The sequence below is a fragment of the Rhinatrema bivittatum genome, chromosome 2 (assembly GCF_901001135.1).
Source record: "Rhinatrema bivittatum chromosome 2, aRhiBiv1.1, whole genome shotgun sequence".
NCBI lineage: Eukaryota > Metazoa > Chordata > Amphibia > Gymnophiona > Rhinatrematidae > Rhinatrema > Rhinatrema bivittatum.
The window spans coordinates 683,510,212-683,534,721 of NC_042616.1; the positions used below are offsets into that span (position 1 = coordinate 683,510,212).

General features: G+C 41.5%; 1 protein-coding gene across 4 annotated transcripts in view; it reads right to left on the minus strand.

The window, feature by feature from the left end:
• The window catches only part of PAG1 (phosphoprotein membrane anchor with glycosphingolipid microdomains 1), a 464,692-nt gene that overhangs the window by 34,817 nt on the left and 405,365 nt on the right, over positions 1-24,510 (minus strand). For 3 of the 4 annotated variants that reach the window (XM_029591541.1, XM_029591542.1, XM_029591540.1), the window contains 3 exons: positions 17,152-17,360; positions 11,825-11,876; positions 2,023-2,119 (listed from right to left, as the gene is read on the minus strand). In XM_029591541.1, the coding sequence (XP_029447401.1) occupies positions 2,023-2,119; positions 11,825-11,876; positions 17,152-17,300 (298 nt within the window). In that variant the 5' untranslated portion in view covers positions 17,301-17,360. Of the gene's footprint in view, positions 1-2,022; positions 2,120-5,466; positions 5,518-11,824; positions 11,877-17,151; positions 17,361-24,510 lie in introns of those variants that run through there. The other variant, XM_029591543.1, reaches the window with a different exon arrangement.

A 24,510-nucleotide genomic window follows, 5' to 3' on the forward strand; every position in this document is an offset into this window, starting at 1 on the left:
CAGTTTTTAATTTAATCTTCCAGGAAATGGGTAACCAATAAAGGACCTGCAATATGGTGTCACATGGTAATGATAACTGCAGTCAGCAATAATGCAGGTGGCTGCATGTTTCAAAATGATCAGAGAAGTACTTATCTTTTGTGCAGTTATGTAGGCGATATCAGATGTTTCAATATTGGATGCAACCAAATAAGAATACTGACGCCACAAGATGAACGCTGACATGTATGTTTCAACAGATAAACAAGAGGAGGAACTTTTGACCAGGATAACAATATATACCCAGCTTCTCTGATCTGCTTGTTTACTTAAGGGAATTAGCTTCTTTTCATTAAACATGCGCTAAGCCCAGGACAGGGGTAAGCACAGAGGTGAAAACAATTCACAGAAAAGCTCTGACATGGCAGAACAGCACTGGTCAAGAGGTGACAGGACTGAGACCAGACGCTGGTCTGGAGTTGCCATGCAGCAGGTGCAGAAACACCCCCCCCCCCGCCGATGGGAAAGGGGGGCCAATAGTCTAATGAACAAGAGTCCTATTTTCGTGCTCTGATTGATTATGCATGAATTGTTGCATAGTCATGTCCTGACTGTTAAAAGCAGCAGAAGAGAAAGACTCAGGGTGGCAGCTTGCAGAGAGAGACTCATTAACACCTAAAGACGACGCCCAAGTCATTGCTGCCTGCCCCTCCCTACAGCCATCATAGCTGGTTCAGTCTGCCCGAGGTCTCCCCACGTGGCCAGGACAGCAGAGACTGCAACCTATGCTGCCACTCCAGGGATGTCCTCCATGAGCCACATCTCCCACGGATCTGCAAATTGGACCTCTATAAGGGTGAGAACTGCTGGTAATCTTCTACAGTCATGAGGGCTAGTTAGTTACATTTATTAATGAATATACCCAAATCAAGTTGAGGTCTCTGTTATGTTAAGTTTACCTTTGATGCAGAGCTTTACTCAGTATAAACATTGTTGTGTTAAGGATGTTAGAAGCATGTATTTATCTTATTTTAACAGCTAAGCCTAAAATTTCTGAAAATAAAGCAGTCTGACTCAGAGGCAAACAAGTGTCTTTTTTTTAGACTTTTCAGATTGCATACACGGTAATAAGTGTTAAGTTTCCACAGCTTGGCCAGTAACCCAGAGAGGGAAGGGGTGGGGGAGTTGGCAATATCCTCCTGGCTATGTATACCCCTATATTGCCTGCAGTTAGTCCTTTCAAGGACAATATCCAAGTTATTTATATGGGCAAAAAGTGTTTTACCTGAATTAATTGGCTGACTGGAAATTGCCCTCCCTCAGTGTAGCTAAAAGTCTGCATGCAATTCCTGAGGGTACTTTTAGGTTGGGTAAGGGAAATGTGTGTAAATTACACTCTCAGCTCTATACACGTTATTTTCCATGAAAAAATTACCCACAGAAAAAGTGGGTGCTAATGTCCCAGAGTGTGCTGTACCTGCAGCAAGCTTCACAGTCAAAGTAGAAAGCATGCAGGTAAACTCTCTTTGAAGGTGCAAAAGCAGCAGGTTAAAAGTACCTGCAAATTGTCCTCCAGTTTTGAAATGTTCTGCCTCCAAATATATCGTTGGAATGAAAGTATGGCATAAAATATAAGATGCATGACATTAAATAAGATTAAGACAGAAGTCAATCTTTTGGGATTTAGAAAAAGGCTCAAAACATGGTTAATGTCCTATAAGATTGATTGAGAATGATGGATGTAGAACAGGATAAAATATATTCTAACCCAGATAGGGTTGGGTTTTAATATTATAATGTTTGTTATAAGGTTTTAGTTTTATTTTTGTTTGGTTTTATCTTTCTATTGTGTTTTTTTTGTATATGCATTCTGGGTTTTATGTTATAATATAAATGTGTTGTACATTGCTTTGGGCAATTTTATCTGGAATGGGATTTAAATGTGAAATACATGAAATGAAATGAACTGAAATAGGACTCCTGGATGCTTTCTGAAAAGAAGAAAATTTGCTTAGCCACTGTACCACATCTTGGGGTACTTACCATCACCATTCCCGATTCCCCCATTCCGATAGCTGTTGGCAGGAGGCTCTGTACCCAAACTTGTGATGGAATGGCTGAATGTCTCCTTATCAGAAGGCTGCAAAACATAATTCATATATCCATTCCTCAAGTCATACAATGAATGCCACTGATAAAATAAAGTTCATCTTGAATGTATTACATGTTTGTTTCCTAATTAAGACAACTCAGAGTCATTTACATCCCAATTCGGAAATAATGTGGGCTGTTGAGCTACTGTGCCCCTAAATAAAGAGGCAGTTTTAATTTTGTCAGAGTGAACAAATATCATAACAGGGATCATGACAAAAGTTGTATTATTTATTTATTTTATTTATTTAACTTTTTTATATACCAACATTCAAGACGGTGGTCCCATCATGCTGGTTCACAAGAAACAGGGGTGCAATTATAATAAACTTTACCATTTAAACAATAGTGCAGAAAAGCAGTTACATATAACAAGGAAAACAATAACTTGGAAAGAGAAGGGAAATGAAGATCAGATAGTTATATATAAGTATAAATAACATTGTAAGAGGTGGCTATTAACGCTAATACTAGTGGAGCGTGTTGAATGAGGGGAGTTAGATGGAGTTGGAGTTAGGAAAGGCCTGCACATCTCTAATATTATCAGGTATCATTTTCTCTGAGGAAAAGTTACATTTTGACTAATGTAGATTTTCACTTTTAAAATTAACCTAAAAGTTTCATTGGCAGTTGACAAATCTCTCTGTGTACTTTTGTTACTGAAAGATAATTCTGAATAAAGAGTGTAGGGAGGTCAGAAGCTGGGCTGCGCTTGTCATCCAGCGAAAGTATAAGGCAGTGATAGCAGCTCCAGTCCTTGAATACCAAAGACAAGTTTGGTTTTCAGGATAATCAAACCATGCAAATTTTTCTGGATCTTGAAAAAGGAAGAGAGAGAAAACCCAATTCAAGGTTGGCTTGTTCCCTGTTGCTGCATGTTGGTTTCCTGGACTTTGCCCATGTCAGTGTTAAGCCCCACTGTGTCGCAGTGCCCCTATTTTCTCCCTTAAACCTGTGCAGGATCAGGCTAGATGCCTGGTCCATCTTAGTTTCCCTAAAATGAGAGAGCTCTGTAGGCGGGGCCCAGCAGGGGAAGAATAAGAGTTGGAACCCAGGTGAGTTAGCAGGACCAGGCCCAGGTCTCCAGGAGGAGGGCAACTCCTGTGGAATAAAACTATCCAAACACTGAGCTGTAACAAATAATGAGAGTACCCTGTTCTGAAGATAAGACAGTCTACTAATGTTTGTTTCCTTTAATTACCCAAATACGGATAGAAGTGCTTTTAACAGGCTGGACTCAAACTAAGTTTGTGCCTCCGGGCCTGAGGAATCACCGCTTGGTCCCACACCCATCACCTGATGATGTTAGGACTGGCTCCCTAGTAATTTCCCATGGTGTTGCTAGAGACTTATCTTTCATTGCTTGTCTGCTTTTCCTGGCTCTGCTGCTGCTATGCTTCTTCCCTTTTGATTCCTGGAGTGAATAGTGCTTTTCCCACTGTGTTTTGCAGGTTAGCTTGTTTCTTGCTGCTGCATGTTAGTTTCCTGGTATCTGCCATGTCTGTGCTAAGCCCTGCCCCCTGATGACGTCAGAACTGGTACCCTAGTAATTTCCCTTGGCAATGCTGGAAGGATATGCGCCTTAGTTGTGTGCATGAAGGAGCACAACTAAGGAGCATGCTCCTTCATGCGCTGAGTACCATGATTGCTGAAAAAACTTTGAGTTTTAGCATACCTATACACATGCTATTTGTAGCCTCTTTTTAATTTTGCTGGTTCTCCCTCTGAGCTTTTTAAGTATTTTAAATTGTTCCTTGCTTGTTCTGCAGGGTTCAAGTAATAGTGATTTAGGTACATTTATTTCTGGAAAATTGTCTCCTATGGAGAATCCTATCCTATTCATAACAGGCAGAGGACGTTATGGTAGGTTATACCATAATGTCTATAATCTGAGAGAGATACATTTGTCGGAGTTTTAACAAACATGGAAATTACAAGGAGTGTGACCCCAAAGAACACTGCCCTGCACGCCTCTACTCTTTCTCTGTTATTGACAAACGGTTAGGCCATTTTGGAAGAACATACCAATTCTGATCGATTTGTTAAGAGGTGTCCCCTGATTTGTTATGTATAACAGAATCATGGTTGCTTCCATCTGATATGGCAATTCTGAATGATTTATCTCTTCCTGGGTATGCTGTGTATTTTAAACCACGATTGGTAAAACAGGGTAGGGGGCCTCCTGTTGGTGGCAAAGTCAGTTCTCCAGCTGTCCATTACCCAAACAGAAGTACTAAGCCCTTAGAACTACTATACTTAATCTCTGCTTTCAGTTGGAATTTGGGTCTAATTTAGATAGTCCTCACAGTCTCTACAGCCCCTTCCTACAATCCTATTTCCCCTTCATGCAAATCCTGTGAAAAGTTTGCATCATTCTTCTCAGAGAAAATAACCAAGGTTGTGGAAGTAATCAAGGGTAGCCCAGGTGGCAACTCTGCGATCATACAAGTAATGGTGCTTTAACTTCCAACTCTGAAATAGGCTTAATAGCAAACTGAAGGACTCCTTCTGTATGTTTAATTCATGTTCAATAGATCTGATTAAACTCCTGCATCACGAAGTTGGCTCTTATATTACTAATCTTATTAATGCTTTCCTCTCTGAGGGACAATTTCTGTCTCAACTAAAAATGGCAATTGTCTACCCATTATTTAAAGACACTAAAATGCATCCTGCTGATCCCACACATTATCGTCTGGTCTCAGCTGCACGACTACCTCACAGATAATCTTTTGGATAGTGCCCAATTTGGGTTCTGCCAATGCCACAGCACTGAATCATTGTTTGCTATCAAGCTTTGAAACCATATGCCAAGGTTTTGATTTCGGTACTGAATATTTCCTAGTCCTATTTGATCTATCATCAGCATTTGACACTTTAAACCATAAGATTCTACTTGATCACCTGAGAGCAATAGGAATAAGTGCAACGATTCTCTCTTGGCTCTCCACATTCCTAATCTCTTGGCTCTCCACATTCCTCACAAACCAGAGTGAAAGTAGGGGACACTTTTTCTGTTTCATATCCTCTTCTTACAGGAGTCCCTCAAGAATTTTCACTTTCTCCTATTCTCTTTAATATCTATCTTACTCTACTCTGCTCACTCCTCCTCAGCCTGGATGTCTCATTCAAACTGTACACAGATGACATCCAGGTTTTTTCCCCCCAGTTCTGTCTTTTGTGACCAAAAAGGTGGAAGGTCTTCATCAAATGACTTATGAGGAGAGATTGAAGAATCTAAATATGTACACCCTGGAGGAAAGGAGGAGCAGAGGTGATATGATACAGACTTTCAGATACTTGAAAGGTTTCAATGATCCAAAGACAACGACAAACCTTTTCCATAGGAAAAAAATCAGCAGAACCAGGGGTCACGATTTGAAGCTCCAGGGAGGAAGATTCAGAACCAATGTCAGGAAGTATTTCTTCACGGAGAGGGTGGTGGATGCCTGGAATGCCCTTCCGAAGGAAGTGGTGAAGACCAGAACTGTGAAGGACTTCAAAGGGGCGTGGGATAAACACTGTGGATCCATAAAATCAAGAGGCCGTCAATAAAGAGTGGGTGGCTCGCCAGAATGACGGCTACTGCCTGGAGATAATACCCTTATTCAATAAACATACACATGGTTACTGTGACTCCAACATTGCTCTAAGCTACAACAGCAAGAGGAAATGTGGAAAAAAGGATTCGCACGCACAAAGTGGGGAGTAGCTGGCTTGTTACGGCGGTTACTACCCCAAACCAAATAAGCTTGATACTTCACTTTCAATGCATATCCAGCATAGCTCTCTGCTTCAACGGCAGGGGAGAAGAAAAACTGATACTTCACGCATATCCAGCATAGCTCTCTGCTTCAACGGCAGGGGAGAAGAAAAACTGATACTTCACGCATATCCAGCATAGCTCCCTGCTTCAACGGCAGGGGAGAAGAAAAACTGTTACTTCACGCATATCCAGCATAGCTCCCTGCTTCAACGGCAAGGGAGAAGAAAAACTGATACTTCACGCATATCCAGCATAGCTCTCTGCTTCAACGGCAGGGGAGAAGAAAAAAGGATTCGCACTCACAAAGCGGGGAGTAGCTGGCTTGTTACGGCGGTTACTACCCCAAACCAAATAAGCCTGATACTTCACTTTCAATGCATATTTATTTTTATTTATTTGAGTTTTTTTCTATACCGGCATTCACGGAATTCGTATCATGTCGGTTTACATAAAACAAGGGGTGATCAAAACATTATAAACGTGCATAAATATGAGAGTAAACATTTAAACATCATAACAAGTTATAAAAGTGCGCAGAAAAATCAGTTACAATAAAACAAGGATGGTTCTAACTGGGAGAGGAAGAAGAGTAAGATAGAAGTTTTAGCAAGAAGAAGAACGAGCAGTTTTTGGTATGTCTGTATCAGTTTAGTGGGAGGTAATCCGTGGGAGGCATATCCTGCTTCAACGGCAGGGGAGAAGAAAAACTGATACTTCACGCATATCCAGCATAGCTCTCTGCTTCAATGGCAGGGGAGAAGAAAAACTGATACTACACGCATATCCAGCATAGCTCCCTGCTTCAACAGCAGGGGAGAAGAAAAACAACCAATAAGGGCTGAATAATACAGTCTGGGTAAAACAAATAAGCATGGGTGTAGCTTGCTTATTGCGGCGGTTACTTCCCCTACTACCCGTAACTAATCAAGCTTGATATTTCACTTGGTTGCAGCTCCATCACTGCTCTCTACATTAATGGTGGGGATGGAAGGGAAATAGAACCAAAGAGCTAAGAGAAACAGATAAGTATGAGAAAAAAATGTGTGAAGCTTGCTGGGCAGACTGGATGGGCCGTTTGGTCTTCTTCTGCCGTCATTTCTATGTTTCTATATATACCCTTGAAGAAGCTTAGTATTTAGCTAAGATCGAGGACTGGCTATCAGTCAATAAGTTAGTCCTGAACGTCAAAAAATCGGAAGTAGTTCTTTTATCTTGTACTGAGATAAACACCGCTCCTTTAAATGTTCCCTTCAAGAGGACCCTCTTACCTTTAAAGAATCAGGCTCGCTACTTGGAAGTTCAAATAGAATCCTCTTTATTTCCGAGATTGCATTTCAGCTCCTTAATTCAGGCATCCTACGATAAATTGCATCTATTGCAATTTTTAAAGCCCTTCTTGACTAGGCAGACTTTCACTTAATTACACAATCTCTAATTCTGTTGGTATTCAACTATTGCAATGTCCTTTTCCTGGGCCTCCTTAATGCATACCTTAACACTTTGCAACTAATACAGAACTCAGCTGCCCAACTAATCTATGGGTTAAGTCTGCATTGGCTGCCAGTTTCACGGCAGATCAAATTCAAGGCCTTAAATTTGGTATTTAAAGCACAGCGAATTTGGTTCCACCCTGTATCAGGTCGTCCATTCAGACATACCAGCCAAAGCACTTACTCTGTTCATCTGAGAAATAAGGCTAACCAAATCCAGAAATCAGATGTTTAAAATAGCAGGCTCTACACTGTGGAACAACCTGCCTGAGGATATCAGGGCAGAGAAGGATCTGCTCAGCTATAGGAAAGCTCTCAAAATCGATTTTTTCACAATGGCATGTCCCTCTTAAAGTCCCCTCTTAGATTTATAATGCAAGTTGGGCAATCATAATTGTTAGACAGGACACTTTTGTCAATTCCTGGTAATTCTTATTTTTATGTATTGTTGAAGTGTTTTGTAAGTTGTTTGTTGATTTATGATTTTATATATATAATTGTAATCCACCAAGAATTGCAGATTGGTGGAATATAAATTGCTTAAATAAAATATATAAACTGGGTGTAAATAAGTCTCATGAATATTCAGTGTGGAAATCCTGAAAGACAGGTCTGTTTATGGCATTTGAGGACTGGCATTTATTATCACTGTTATAAGGTGTCAATTGCAGATTATTGAATGCAGATTTCCCCAAATAAAATCCACTCCAGGATTTTTATCTAACCCCGTTAATTAACAACATTTATAACCTGTTGCCTGAGTAACAGAAGTTCAGAGTGGATGAAGAGCTGCTGAGGAAAGAATACTGTTGCCAAACCTCACAAATGAAAGTCGGAAAGGATGAAGATAAGAAACTATTGATTATAGCAGTGGTTCTCATCTTTTTCCCATCGTGACACACCTCACAGACCACCTTCACATGTGTGACACACTGTTCATTACAATTCACGGCGGAAATAAAAAATAAAGGTCCAGTATTATTTTTATTATTAAGAATGACACAAGGGAAAGATACATATTCTGTCTGAACAGAAATTGCATAAATAGTAAACATTCCACACCAAAACAGCACCAATTTCCAGCACTTAAACAGAAACCACCTTACCTAAGAAAAGGCAACACTGAAAATATTACACCAATACATCTCCTATTAGGAAAACGGACCAAGTCAGGCTGCTATAGAGCCCTACACAGAAACACACACCAGCAGAAAAACTCACCTGAATCACATGTGCTGACTCTCACCTAACCAGCAGGCCGATACAGTAAAGTTCACAGGACAGCGGGCGAGCGCACAGGCCACTCTCCTGTGTGCGCGATTAACTAAAACAAATTATTCAAATTAGGGCCAGAGGTAAAAAGAGGCGGCAGCAAGTTTGACAGCCGACGCTCAATTTTGCCCACGTCGGTTCTCAAACCCTCTGACAGCCACGGGTTCGGAAACCGGATGCCAGCAAAACTGAGCTTCCGGTTTTCAACCTGCGGGCCGATTTTAAATTTTTTTTTTAATTTTAAATTAATTTTTGAAACCTCCGACTTAATATCTCCATGATATTAAGTCGGAGGTTTCCCGGTACCGGCAGAAATTAATGCCTACCTTTGGGTAGGCGCTAATTTCTGAAAGTAAATTGGGCTGCACATTTTACTTACTGAATCGCGCGGGAATCACTAATAGGGCCATCAACATGCATTTGTATGTTGCGGGCTCTATTAGTTTCGGGGGGGGGGGGGGGTTGGACGCGCGTTTGACGCACTAGCTTTACCCCTTGTTCAGTAAGGGGTAATAGTGCGTCAAAAACGCACGTCCAAACGCGGGTTAACAGCGTGCTGCGCCAGAGCGCACTGTACTGTATCGGCCTGAAAGAATAAAGAGACCAAAACGCATAACTAGAAACATGCAGACAAAAACTGAATTGGAAACCGTAACAAGCCGGAATCTCTGTATGCAGTGTAACAAAGGAATAAAAGAAACATCACCCATCCTTATAAAACAAACAAGAAATATAAAATCAGTAGCAATAAAACCATACTAACAAAAAGAACAGATTATTTCAAAACAGCTGATGAATGGAATATCCAATAATTAAAAACTCATATAAAAAATTTCTAGATACCAATAAAATATTTCAAAATAGCAGACACAAAGACCCAGTAATGAAAAATAAGGATACAAACAATTTTTTGCTCTGAATACCTGGGAATGTTTGATTTCCAGGTGTCCTGAGATTGTTTTGAATTAGCAGGAGGAGGGATGGTTTGCTTGCAACTTTCTCCTCTCTCTCTCTCTCTCACACTGGCTCTCAATCGCTCACATATGTACATGCTTTTTCTCTCTCACTTATATAGGCTCTTAATTACACATTTACACACATTCTGTCTATCTTTTCACGCTTACACACACAGGCTTTCAATCACACACATACATGCTTTCTTTTTCTCTCACACACAGACTCTCATTCACATGCTTACACACATGCTCTCTCTCTTTCTCTCATTTACACACAGGCTCTCAATCACATACTCACTTGCTCCCTCACCTAAACCAGCTCTCAGTCACACACAGACACACATGCTGTCTCTTTCTCTCATTTTCACACAGGCTCTCAATTACATACTCACATGCTCCCTCACCTAAACCAGCTCTCAGTCACACACATTCTGTCTGTGCTGACTGGACGTGGGCACTAGGATGGAGTCTGAGATGGGAACCAGAAGGAAGCGTTCAGGTTGCTGTCGCTGCTAATTCTCCATCTGTGCAGCTCTGATTGGTTGTGACCATCAGAATGAACCAATCAGCAGCAAAGGGTGGGAAAGCACTTTATTCATCTCCTGCATGAATCAGGGTAAAGGAGAGGGAGAGGAGACAGCAAGACAGAGAGGGAAAGGGAGCACAGAAAGGAGAGAGCAAGAGAAAGTATACAAAAGTATACATGTATGTGAATAAAAGATCAAAGAGGGTGAGAGAAGAGCCATGAATTTGTGTTGGGCACAGAGAGAGGAGATAGCAAGAGAATGTGCTTGGGAGATCAGCAAGAAGAGAGAGCAAAGTAAGTGTGGGGAGTGGCAGAGAGCAAGAGAGTGTTTGTGTGTGTGGCAGGGAGCAGTGAGAGGACAGAACAAGAGTGTGTGAAAGAAAGTGAAAGGGGAGTGTAGGGAGAGTGTGTGTGTGGGGGAGGGGCAGGGGAGGGGGAACTTGAGGGGACAGTAAAGATGGGAAGAAAGAAGAGCAAGGAAGGGGAAGGACAAGAATGTGTGTGTGTGTGTTGGGAGGGGGGGGGGGGGATGAGAAGGGACAGCCAGAGGAGAAAGCAAAAGTTGGAGGAGAGAATGAAAGGGGAGAACAAGAGTGTGGATGGGGTGGAGGAGAGAGGAGTGTAAGAATGGGAAGAGAGAAGGAAGAGAACAGGGCATGAGTTGTGGTAGAGGGGTGAGCAAAATGGGAGAGGGATAAGGCGATAGTAAGGAGGAGAGAGGGTTGAATTAGGGGAAGATGAGAGAAAGGGGGAGGAGGAAGAGAAAGGGGAGAGTGAGGACCAGGGATGAAAGGAGTTGGTGAAGGAGAGGACTCTGGGTTGGAGGGCGGTGGAATCCAGGGTAATAAAATAGAAAGAAGTGGATGAGGAATGGAGGATATAGTGGACGAGACAGAGGAGGAAGAATTGGCAAGCGGTATATAAGTTAGGAAATAAATAAAAAGAATTATGAAAGGAGAGCAGATAGGGCAAATAGGAGAAAGGAGGATAAAAACATGAAAAGGGGCCAGAAAAAGAAGGAAGAGAATGTATTACAGCTCTGCTGAAGGAAAGATATTCAAAGCGAAAGAAGAAAGAGAAAAGAAACAGAAAATAATAAAAAGGATGCCAGAGAGAGAGAGAAAATAAAGAAGGGAATAGAGATAAGGACAGAGAATAAGAAAATAGGATGCTGAGCCAGAAAATCAAGCCATACACACCAAAGGTTGGAAACTATTTTATTATCTGATAGAGAATATTTAATTAAGAAGAAAGTAGTTCCGGGGAAGGTGGGGAGGAAGGGTGGAGGAAGAGAGAAGGTCTGCACAACCAACCCCTGCCCTGCTTCCCCGCTGAGCTCAGGGTGAGCAGAATTCACAAGTTCCCGGGGATGGTTCTTGTTTGTTCTTCTTGTGCACTGCAAATAGAGAGTGCTTTAAAGGGCAGGGGACATATATTTCCTGTTATTAACTGACAGTGAATAAGCTGCCCTTGTGAACTCTGCTCTGGTATGAGGCATGTCTGTTTGGTTGTCTGCGAGTAGCCATTGGGTAAAGCATGACTACCTCAAGCGAGCACAGTATAATACAAAGGCCAGGGCAATAATTATGAGTATATCTAGAATTATGGACACATCTAAGAGACCTGGAACCAATAAGCTGATTACAAGCCCTCAAAGTCAAAGGGAGGCAAAGGATGGGCTTACCGCAGTCATCAGGTTTTCATGGTCTCCATTTTGATGTTTAGGCTTCTTTTCTCTTGAATTGAAGCAAATATACAATTATCCACTGGCTTACAATAACAGCAATGAAACATAAAGAGGTACATATGTGTAGTGATAATCCACTATGACACTATTTATAGCTTTTTACAATTAACGTGCATTATTTTTCTGCAGAACTGAAGCAAGGCAAGAGATACCAGCTACCCCTCTCAACCCTCAAATTAGAAAAGTTGAACAGTGTGGTGGTAATATAATAACCATAGCTTTACAATTCCTTTTTTTCTCATTACTATTGCACTCTTTAGTGAATCCAATATCATAAGAAGAGCCACTGAGGGCATTAGAGCCGAAGTCTTTCCTTTATGCATGAACAGTCAAGCACCATACAGGTATAATACAAAGACTGTGGGTAATCTGAGTTGGATTTGTCTCAGAGCGCACAAAGTAATCGCTCTGTGCTCACGCTCCAGTCCACTGAGCTGGCCCCTTTGTTTTTTCCTTAATAGATTGCTTGAAGGTTGTTATACCTTTTGCCAGACAAACACAAGAAAAATTTAAAGATGTTGTAAAACATAAGCTTCTGAGACTGCAGAAGTATCTCCTTCCTCTGTAGTGCAACCTATAAAGAATCCAGTTTATAGTCCAGAACTATTATGGCTAGTAGAACTCGGCATTATTTTCATACATAGGGGTGTAACCCTGCCTAGGTTTGTCAGAGGGTTCCTGCTTTCTAAGAGGTCATCTAAAGGACAGAGAGTTCTTGCAAACCGCAAGATCCTTCCTGTTAAGGAGGGGTTGGAAGGGGATTTGCCAAGGTTTCAGCTAATGTTGAGTGATGGGAGGAGGTGGCATTCCTCCAAAGGGGATGATGTGAGGAGAGAAGCAGCACTGACAGGCTTGTTGGGAGAGGAGAAGAAAAATGTGGGAGTCCTAGACCAGGATCCTAAGCAGAGATGCAGTGTTTTGGTGATTAAAGTTATTCAAGACCACTAGTGTGACACCGAGAAGGCAGATTTCTCCCAAGGAAAAGAGAGATCTTGTCAACTGGGATAAGCCATAGTGGAGGTATTTTGCTGAAGGGTGATTGTCTGAGGTAGGGACCCTAAGCCATGGAGCTCATTACAGAAGAAGAAGTGACCTACTGATATATATCTGCTCTGTAGGACGGAGTGCACACTCCTACAGACTGTAAATGCCATGTTTGGTTTCTTTTGCTGCTGTTGGAGTGTATTTTGAGACACTATTTTTTGAAAGATTTCAGCAATTCTACTCTTTTTTTCCGTGGACTGTAACAATAAACTCTACTCTTGTTTTGGAACCAAGTCACAGTGTGGACCTAGAGTTTATTTGTATAAGTCTCCCCTTAGGCCTCCCAAAATATTTCTGGTCCCCATTTGGCGATCCCTGGTGGACAGAGACTGATCCTGGAGCTACAGCAGCATCACTCACCATTTCTGCAGCCTCATAGGTGACCCCTGAGGAAAGGGGGGTGGGGGGGTGGGGGGGTTACAGGGTGAACTATTCAGATACGACCCGGAGACTCTGGAATTCTAAAGGAAGGGACAGTTCTCTGGGCAAAAGCAGGAAAATTCCAGGTGTTGCTGCTGCTGAAGTTGTCCACGCCTGTGTGGGCCTTGGAAGAGGAAGTGACCTGGGCCCATATGGGCAGGAAGGAGGAGTGTCGGCTGAATGTCCGGATAAAGGAGGGGGCAGTGTTGGTTGCGGGGCTGAAAGAAGGAGTGGGGACAGAGTCAGCCACAAGAAGAAGTCCCATCATCCCGTGGCCCAAAGGAGGAGGCTGCTGCCACCGGTGGGTTTGGGGTGGGGAGAGAAAGAATGAATAATATGAGTGTGAGAGATGGAGAAGGGGAAACGTGAGAGTGTGAGTGTGCATGTGTGTGTGAAAGTATGAATGGGAAAGTATGAGTTTGAGGAGTATGGGTGTCTGTATGAAAGAGTAAGTGGGCATGTGTGTGAGTGTGCGTGTGTGTGTGGAAGAGAAATGTGAATGGGAATGTGTTTATGAGAGAGTGTGTATGTGGGAGAGAGGAGTGAATGTAAATAAGCATGTGTGAGTAAGAGTGTGTGAGAGCATGTGTGGAGAATAAGCATGTGTATGTGTGAGTGACGGAGTGTGAGAGTGAACATATGTGTTACAGTTTATGTGTATGAGAGAGGAGAAAGTCTGTGCACAATCCCCTCAATCCATGACAATCTCAGGGTAACTGGAAATCATATGTTTCCAGATATGACTTTTATATATCATGTCAGCTGGAAGGTACAGGAAATGTATGCACAAGGTGGCTATTATTGAGGGTTTACCTGAAGTTGCAACTTTTTAAATGCTTACAATTTATTCCGTTGTTTTTCTCTTTTTATTCTGCTCTGAAGCCTGCATGAGAAGCAGAAATCAGCACTGGCAATTGATTACAAAGGCCTGCTTGGCAGTACAAAGCACACACCACTGTTTCATCTGGCAAACCCAATTATTATTAACAAGTGGCAATCTGCAAAATATTGCTGAGGGCCTGTGTTAACTCCTCTCTCCATCTAGGCCCCAGGGAGAAGATCCTTGTTGCTATGACAACTCCAGTTTCCCAGCCTACATTGACTCCTCTCTTCTGGGTACCAGGAGACGATCCCTAGGTTCGTACCAATTTCTGTCTCCTCCTAGGTTCTCTACCAACTCCTCTCTTTAATGGAGGTCCAGGAAGGGGATCTCCAGCCCTGTGTTGGCCACATGACATGGGAACCTGTATATACTGAATATTTGTACAGCAGTTGTTCTAAAAGATCTTTTTTTTCTTTCTCTTTTAGATTGTCTATCAATATTTTGGAAAACTGAATTTTTTTCAGTAATACTACAGCTTTTATGATTTGAAGATACCCCAGCCATTCTTGTAGGGTAACAGTAAGTATCCTAACATTGCTTCTACACAAAGAGGATGAGTTCCTTATTAGCTTATAGACAAGTTGCAAGTGGTGAAAAACCTCAGTGAGGATTCTCTCCCTTAGGCCATGCTTACTTTTTTTTCTCCTTAGGTTAGGGGAAGGGAATGTACATGTCCATTCCAGCCCAACCCCTCCCTCTTTCACTTTCTCTTTTTTCCCCTGGGCCTTACGGTGCCACTGACACTCTCCCAGAATCTAGGACATACCCTTGGTACAAGCTTACTTAAGAGGCCAGCATGCCTCTTCCTCCCTGCTAGTCAGGTCCTTAGCAGTGTTGGTGTGGGGGCCAGTAAGAACGTGTGCCCAGTCTCTGCAGCTGCTCCTTATCTTCATCCTATGCTTTCCATGGGGAAGGAGCAGCTAAGAGGAGCACCATATGCTCACCATGTCTCTGCACTGCTGGTCTGCTAAAATACCGCTACTTTATCCACAGTCCTGTATCCCAAAAAAATAACAGGATCCAGAAGGAGAAGAGAGGGAGAGGGAGATGGAAAAGACCTTAGGTAAATGGGGGAAGGGAGAAGGAAAAGAACCCAACCGAAAGCGGTGAAGATATGGAAAAGAACCTGACGGGTTGAGAGGGGGAGAAGGGTGTGAGGGTGGTGAAGATGAAGAAGAACTTGAGGGGGGAGATGGAGCTTTCATGAAGACTGTAATCTGTAAACACCTGTATTTATTATAAGAACTTGTATTTACTATTTATATTTATTATTTAGCTATTAACATTGTTCTATTACCACTTGGTACTATTTCTCTCCTTCACCTCTAACTCTAAGTTCCTACTAAGTTAGCCATGTTATTTATACCCAATTGTTGGATGTAATTGTATATTTGTTTAATTGTTCAATCTGTTTGATGTAATTTTCTGTTCCTTGTTCCGTGTAAACCGAAGTGGTATGCACTAGTGCATGAACTCCGGTATATAAAAGCCTTTAAATAAATAAAATAAATAAATAAATTTTTGTTTTATTTTCAAATTCTTATATTCCGCAACTTCTAAATAGGTATCCATTGCGGATTTCGACAAAACCATTCGTAATCACATTAAAACTTGGCAATCACAATTAAATCACGGCAATAAATCATGCAACATTAAAACAAAATCAATAATTTCTCATATTATCAAGAAAAACTGAAAAGATAAATTCAACCATAGACCTGTTTAAAAACAATAGTTTTCAGTTGTTTTCTAAAATCCAAATAATTAGCTTCTCTTCTCAGGGAGCAAGGTGAGGCATTCCACATTATTGGCCCTAGACAAGAGAACAGTCAAGGCTGTGGTCCACAGAGCCAATAATTTCATTAAGAAGTTTCATTAAGAATTTTATTAAGAAGTTTCATTAAGAATTTCATTAAGAAGTTTTATTGTAAACCGATACGATATGATTGGTATCATGAGTGTCGGTATAAAAAAGCCCTAAATAAATAAATAAAATAAATAAATAACAAGTTGGTTCTGGCTTACTGAATGCAATGCCTGCACTGATGAGAATCATTTCAACAAATCATGAGACAAGAAGCATTTTCATTACATAGTACCTTATGGATAATGGCCAAGATTTTAAACTGTACTGGCTGTTGTATTGGCACTCAATGTAACTCCTGCAGCCTTGGACTGGCACTTTCGTACAAGCTTATACCAGTTATTACCCTGGCTGTACTGAGGGAGAAAAGGTAGAGAGAAATATGAGGAGACGGATGGAAAGGGACCTGGGCAGGAAGGGTGAAAGATGGAGATGGGGAGAATACTTGAGGTGGCAGAAGGAAGGGGGATGAGAGTGAGCTTGAGTAAGACATGACCATTTCTATCCCATTATTTCTTTTTCAATTCTAGGAACCTATTTCAGTTGCTGAGGGACCTGTTGTGTAAAAGCAGCAACAGCTCTGACGTTAAGAAATAAGACAACAGGTCCATCTTCCTTTTAAACAAGCAGTCTCACTTTATTAACTGTTTTACTTGTAGCGTCGTTTAGTAATGAAACATGCTTTTTTTCACTTAGCCATAATGTTGTCTTTGGACAGGTTAAGTTAAAGGATGTAGTTTGGTGCACGGTCAAGAACAATTAGGGTCTTCAATGAAGAGAAAAATAAGGATCGGGAGCAACCATCAACGAATATTTCTGCAGGGCATTCTCTCCCAAAGGAAAACATCTAACGTAGAAACGTTTAAGCAGCGCAAAAGGACTTTCATTTGCAAAAAACTGTCTGCCCATTTTCCCCTCCCAACTGCAACGCACCCAATTTCCGGCTTTTCCTTCTCCCCCCAGTGCTTGTGCCATGCCTTCTTGAATTCCAGAGCTGTCCATATCCTGCACTTGGGCCCTCCCTGCCGTACCTCCTGTGTGGCTGAGCCTTACCTGTCACAGCTGGAGCACAGAATGAGGAGGAGAGTAAGCACTAGGAACGTCGTGACTGCTGCCAGCCCACCCCAGGCAATGATGTCGGCCTGTCCATGAGTCAAGAAGCCCGTCTCGGGTCCAATGCCAGCCGCAAGAACTGGCGCCATCGGGAACGGGTGCTTCACGCTGCAGGGAAAGCAGACATCTGTGGAACAGGCGCCGACCTCCTGTCAAGAGAAGAGAGACTGCTGAAACCTCTGCAGGTCTGACTGACTCAGAACTCGGCATTTACTAGCAAAATAATCCTAAAATAGTAAGAAAATGGTAAATGTCTTTCTGTGCTCTCTCTGCAGCTAAATTTAATTTCATGCCTTGGGAAAAAGTAGTAATTTCAAAAGTAATTTGTTTCAAAGTGATGTAAGTGCTTCAGGTGCTGAATTTACAGGAAGAATGACTGCAGTAATTTTGGCACTTGATTTTCCTGAATATGGAGGTCAGGGACAGGTCAATGAATTGTCCCTACACCATGAGGCAAAAGACACATCTGAATCTTCAGGTCTTTTAAAGTATGGACAGGAGTGCATTGAAAGCCTGCTGTGGAGATCCCCCTGTGAATGGGGGTGGTTCTCACATTGGTCCTCATGGGCCATAGACACATCTGGTTTTCAGAATAACCAAAATATGGATCAAGTGCATGTAGATCTCTTTGCTGAATACTCATTGTGGCCATCTTGAAGAACGGGAAAGCCCCCAACCCTATGACATACCAGAACAATATCACACACCGCTTTTCTCAATACTGTAGTGATATAATACAGTGCTGTTGTGACCTAAAGTGCAGCAGTCCCTTCTTCCTTACGTTGGCAAAGTATTCCTATGCAACATCAGCTAATGCTTTATCCTTTGTTTCATTGTTTCTTCTTCTAAGTTTCTTTTGAGCGGCTAGCACATTTTGTACATACTGTAGAGGACCTCCCTAATTAGTACGAGCATACCAGTCCACTACTAGGCCTTTAGAAAGCACAAAATGTGCCAACATTCCTGTCATATTGTCAGTACCCAGTTCCTAGATCCAGAATCCAAAAAGCAAACAGTACTGATCAACATCCCAGGGTCCCAAACTCTTGATCCACACAGGTTTTCTTTTGGGGGGGAGATGATTTGAAGTGGATCTTAAAAAATGCTCGCGTGAAGGACATTCCCAGTTTCACCAATTAATCCACCCAGTTTGCCCAGTCCGTCTTGAGATCATCCAGACCCCTCTAGTTGACTGAGACCCCTTACCCTGTCGTTTTAGGTCTAAACTGAGATTTATGCAGATTTGCACCTCATCAAGAGCAGAACTAAACATGTGCAGCTGACAGCCCACTGTGTGCTATGGCCACTGGATTGAAAATTTGGATTTACGCACTAAAATTTGGGCCTCGCCCCTGACACGCCCCACTCCACCCCTTTTTTTTTTTTTTTTTACTTGCACATGCACATATAGGCGCATAATTAGCGACTTTTAAAATACATGTTGCTTACTCATGTATATGGACCATTTAACGTGAGCAATGCTTTTAAAATTCACCCCTTCAAGTGCACTTACATGCGTAAAACCAATTGACAATTCAATAGCATATATTGTAGTGAATTTCAAAAGCCCACTTAGGTGCCGATGCAATAGATATGCGCAGAAATGCACAGACATTTTGTCTGCTTTTCTGTACTAGTTTTAAGAGCGCTCAGCTATTAATGCCTGCACCTGCATAAGGGGATTAGTTAGCAACAATACAACCCACGTAAAGTGCATTTAGACATGTAAAGCTCAGTTATAAGTATTTAAATCCTTTTAAAAATTACCCCATACTATATATATCACACTACACTATATACTGTGTGTATGTATATATAGTATACTATAGTTCACATAGTACAAAGTATACTTGTATCTACTTGGAAACATGTTTAACACTTATTTTTTCTTGTGAATCCCTTTAGTAAAAGCCTATTAAAGAGGCCACATTTTACATACTCCTTACTGTAGGGCTTGGCTCATGCGTATTTGCAGGTCAGCGGATGTGAAATGAAAGGAGAGAAATAGTGCTAATCTAATGATTTTCTACAAACAATGTACATCTTCACTAATCTTGTAACAATGTACATCTTCACTAACAATGTACATCTTCACTACTGCAATCTTTGCCTACACTAATTTATTAATCTAATTTCATTCTTCTGTCACTTTTCCTCCTTTTTTCTCTTTTTACCCTCTTGTATTCATGTTATTTTAATTTTAGATTAATGCTTTTTTTCCCCTACCTTTCCTTACTCTCTAATTATTATGTTTCAATATGTTCTAATTGTATTATGTTAAACTTGTTCGATGTAAAGCGCCGCCACAGGCACTAGTTTCTTGTTTCGCTGTGAACCGATGTGATATCATTGATGAATGTCGGTATATAAAACCGTTAAATAAATAAATAAATAAATAATAACCCAAATGGATCTCTAGGAAATGATGATAAAATCTGGCATAAAATCCTATAAACGGAAGCCAATTAGAACTTGATTTTGCAGTTCCGTTGTCATGGACAGATGTGATTTCTAGCACTAGCAGAAGTCAGCGTTCCTTTCACAGTGCTGCTTCTGAAAACGCCAAAAACTCTGCTCATGTCAATTAAGTCAATTACTAAGTGGCACAAACAAGCATGTCAAGCTGAAATTGGTTTGTGTAAAGCATCCACTTTCTTGTTTGCAGCTGACCCAATCCCACGGCTCAGAGCCACAGAAGCCGGTTAAAATCTTCAAATGAAACGGTGAGGCACTTTTTATGAAATAACTTTAATGAGATTCCATTTTTACTGGTAAAACGCTCTGCTACTTTTATTGGAGCACTCCAGGCTCAGGAATAATAACATAGAAATGAAAATGTCTCCCTCTTATGAGGATATCAAAGAGCATAGTAAAACATTTTTTTTTCTCTTCTGAATCAATGTTAGCTTGATTTTCCAAGGCGCCGTGCAGCAACCTCTTGCGCCACACAATTCAGTCACAGCCATGAATTCAATGAAGCCAATATTCAAAGCCATTTAACTGGATAACTCACAAAATATCCGGCTACATGCCAAGGCTTTGAATACTGGGTCACTGATCCAGCTAGATTTTAGCTGATATTCAGGCTGATTCAGTAAAGTCCGCGGGAGAGTGGGCGAACGCCCGCTGTCCCAGCGCGCGCACAGGCCACTCGCCTGTGCGTGCAATGCAGTATTTAAATTAGGTCCGGCGGTAGAAACGGGCAAAAGGAGGCGCTAGGGACACTAGTGTGTCCCTAGCGCCTCCTTTTGGCCCGGAGCGGCGGCTGTCAGCGGGTTTGACAGCCGACGCTCAATTTTGCCGGCGTCGGTTCTTGAGCCCGCTGACAGCTACGGGCTTGGAAACTGGACGCCGGCAAAATTGAGCGTCCGGTTTTCGACCCGACAGCCGCTGGCCGACTTCAAATTTTTTTTTCTCTTTTACTTTTTTTACCCTTCGGGACCTCCGACTTAATATCACCATTAAGTCGGAGGGTGCACAGAAAAGCAGTTTTTTACTGCTTTTCTGTGCACTTTCCCGGTGCCTGAAGAAATTAGCGCCTACCTTTGGGTAGGCGCTAATTTCTGAAAGTAAAATGTGTGGCTTGGCTGCACATTTTACTTACTGAATCGCGCGGGCATACCTAATAGGGCCATCAACATGCATTAGCATGTTGAGGGCACTATTAGGGTCGGCGGGTTGGACGCGCGTTTTCCGCCCCTTACTGAATAAGGGGTAAGGGAAAACGCGCGTCCAATGACAGGTTAACAGTGCGCTCCGTCGAAGCGCACTGCACTGTATCGGCCTGTAAGTCATTATCTGGCTACAGAGCAATAAAGTTATCCAATCTTCACCCACCCGCAAACCCTATGTCCTGGGCCGTTCCCTCCCCTTTCACACCCCCAGCCCTTCCTGGACTCGGGAGTGAGGTATCCACTTACCTCCTTCCCAGTTTTCTAGCTCAGACAGCAGCAGTACCGGAAACATAAATTGTGCAGTGCTTATGTTTCCAGCACTGCTTCAGTCTGCGTAGCGCTGGATGTGCCAGGAGCAGGTAAGTGAATACCTTGCTCCCGGCTGGGGATTTTAGGGTCTGGAGGTGCGGGGAGTGATGAGGCAGGAGATAATCCAATTTTGAATTAAAAAGAATAGGGAAGGGGGGGGGGGGGGTAAACGAAAGTCACCTCTATAAAGCGTATGTTTAAAAAATGCTGTTATACATTTGTAAAAATAAAAATAATACTTTGTATTTATATATCTTTCTTCATCTAGAAAGCGCTCCACTTTTGCAGATTTACAATTATACCACTACAAAAATACACATTCTGTGGGTGACTTGGAACAGGTAAACAGAGAACAGTTATTTGCTCTTTCCGGTACTACTGGTCTAGGGAACAGTTCATGAAGATAATAGGTAGCACATTTAAAACAAATTGGAAAAAGTATTTTTTTCACTCAGCACACAATTATATCTGGAATTTGTTGCTAGAGGATGTGGTGATAGCAGTTAGTTTAATTGTGTTAAAGAAGGGTTTGGACAAGTTCCTCGAAGAAAAGTCCATAAACTATTATTAGCCAGGTAGACTTAGGGGAAAACCACTTCTTACCCTGATTATAGACAAGAAAGTTTGGACCTCTTCTTTGGTACTTGTGACCTGGATTGACCACTGTCAGAAACAAGATGCTGGGTTTGATGGACTTAGGTCTGACCCAATATAGCATTTCTTATGTTTTTATATGTTTGGTGCCTTGACAACATGAATACTTGTAAAGAGAAATAGTGAGAATGGGCAGCATTTTCCTTTTACTAACTCAATTACTTCAGAATAAAGTGAAATAAGGAAGAGAAAGTAACCCCTCCCTCCCCCCAAGGTTATGCAAAGTTAAGACCAAATCCTGGATTAGAAACCAGAACCCAGAATTTTCGTAAAGTACGACACCAGCTTAACACAGTAATGCATGAGGCCAGCATGAGGCTGTCAAGTGGAGGACCTGGATTTGATTCCTGCATCAAATCCCTTGTTCCCTGCACCAGCCGGGTCTGGGGATGCTGTGGAGGCATCATTTGCATGTAGAGGGAGTCCCTTAGTGGCTGGATTTAGGACCCATTATTGCAGAGTTCTGAAAAGGGCCCTGGTGCATGGCCCCCACTCAAGGGCTTTCACTATGATGATTGGGTTAGGTGAGCTGGGAGATTATATATATTAATATAAATAATATAAATAAATAACATAAATATAAATAAAATAATATATATATATATATATATATATAAATCCCAATAAAAACATCTCTAGAAGAAACATACAAATTAACAGCCACTTACCTAAACAGTATAAAGGAAATACTAACCAACTTAAACTCATCCTCAACTTTGACAAGACTGAAATGATCTTATTAGACAGAAGGAACAACTCTCCTCAAATACCACCACTCAACCTAATGAACCAAAATACAGTTATATCGCCAATCAATCATGCTTGCAATCTCGGAGTAATAATTGACAGGGAACTTTCTTTCAAAAACCATATCACAACAAAAATCAAAGACGGATATCATAAACTACTTACACTCCGTCATTTAAAACCTTTTCTTTCCAACAATGATTTCAGATCAGCCCTTCAATTACTAATTTTCTCCAACATAGATTACTGTAGCTCACTCCTTTTCAACTTACCTCTAAACACTATCCGCCCACTCCAAATCCTACAGAATGCAGCTGCAAGAATCCTCACTGGATCTAAAAAACAAGACCACATCACTCCAACACTTATTTCACTACACTGGCTACCAATAAGATTCAGGATTGAATACAAAGTACTATCCATCCTACATAAAATTATATATGAAAAACAAGAAAACTGGCTAAGCTCCTCTATAAAACTATATACCCCAAACAGAAACCTCAGATCAGCAAATAAGGGACTTCTAAAAACACCACCTACACGTTCCAATCAACTCACCTCAACCCAAAAGAGAGCAATCTCCCTAGGTAGCCCAAAACTCTGGAACTCCCTCCCAACTGAACTCAGAACCCAAGAAAACCTAAAAACATTAAAAAAAGATCTAAAAACATGGTTGCTCAACAAAGCATACCAACTCACCCAATGAACAATACAACGCCAACCCCCTCCATTCTAACCTGAAGAAAAATGAAACATCACAATTATGTATTATAACTAAGAAGTGAAATGTAAAACTGAACAGTAACTAACTTGTATATGATACCCCTATGTTATCAACAGTTTGAACCTTTTTGAAACCCTTGTTTTCCTCCTTAACCTTGTAACCTTCGCATTTTTGTAAACCGTTATGATGGCGAAACCAAATGACGGTATATAAAACTCGATAAATAAATAAATAAATATAAAAAAATAACCAACTTAGAAAATCCTCATGTAGTTGCAGATGAAGGGATCTTAACACTGGATCACAGTCCTGGATCTGACTGAGCTGGAAGCCTAAAGGGACAGGAGATCACTGCCAAGCCCCAAAAAAACAATCAAGCAAAATTTGAGATTAAAGGAGCAGGCTGATGTGATTTGGAGATTTGAAAAAATGAGATGAAAGTCATGTTGACAAGAAGGTAGTGGAAATGCAGAGCAAGATCAAAAAAGTTGTAGCGCAATACTGCTCACCTGCATATAGAGACCGGCAGTTCAAGCATGAGGCTCGTGACTCAAACAAGAGAACCATGTATTTTTACCAGGTAGCATGGTGGGGAGGATGGCCAGGACCGCGGATCCCACATTTATCTGTTTGCACACTTTTCTTAATCATTTTTCTACTTTTGCTTAAAATGGAGAACAATAGAAACATTTAAGAATTTTAAAAACACAGCCTTAGACCTACCGACCCTGACAATTCCTATTAATGCCATTGCAAATCCCATAGTCAAGATGCTGAGTCTGAGAGGTAATTCATGAGAGGTCTCAAGGCTTTCTTATCATGCACAGGACATCAGGCTTTCCAAGCAATAGCACCAGAGTTCAGTCAGGCAAAAAAAAAACACCCCACTCAGTTCTTACAACATATTTTTTTTCTTTCAGTTCAGGAAACAGTTGCAGGAAATGAAGTAGTGCATAATAAACTGTGGTTATAAAGGATTTGCTTAATAGCTTTCTTGCTTGATCGCAGTCCCAGGAGAGAGAAATTTGCCAAGCCATGGTTTTGCATTCAGCTTTTGGTTAAACAATGTTAAATGTGGTTTTCATTTTTCACAGAGAAGAAAATGCTAAATCTGATGTGTCTGGAGCAGCTAATTCTGAAAACCTGTACTGCTTTAGGCAGAGCAAGCCATGATTCCTAGGCCAGGAACTC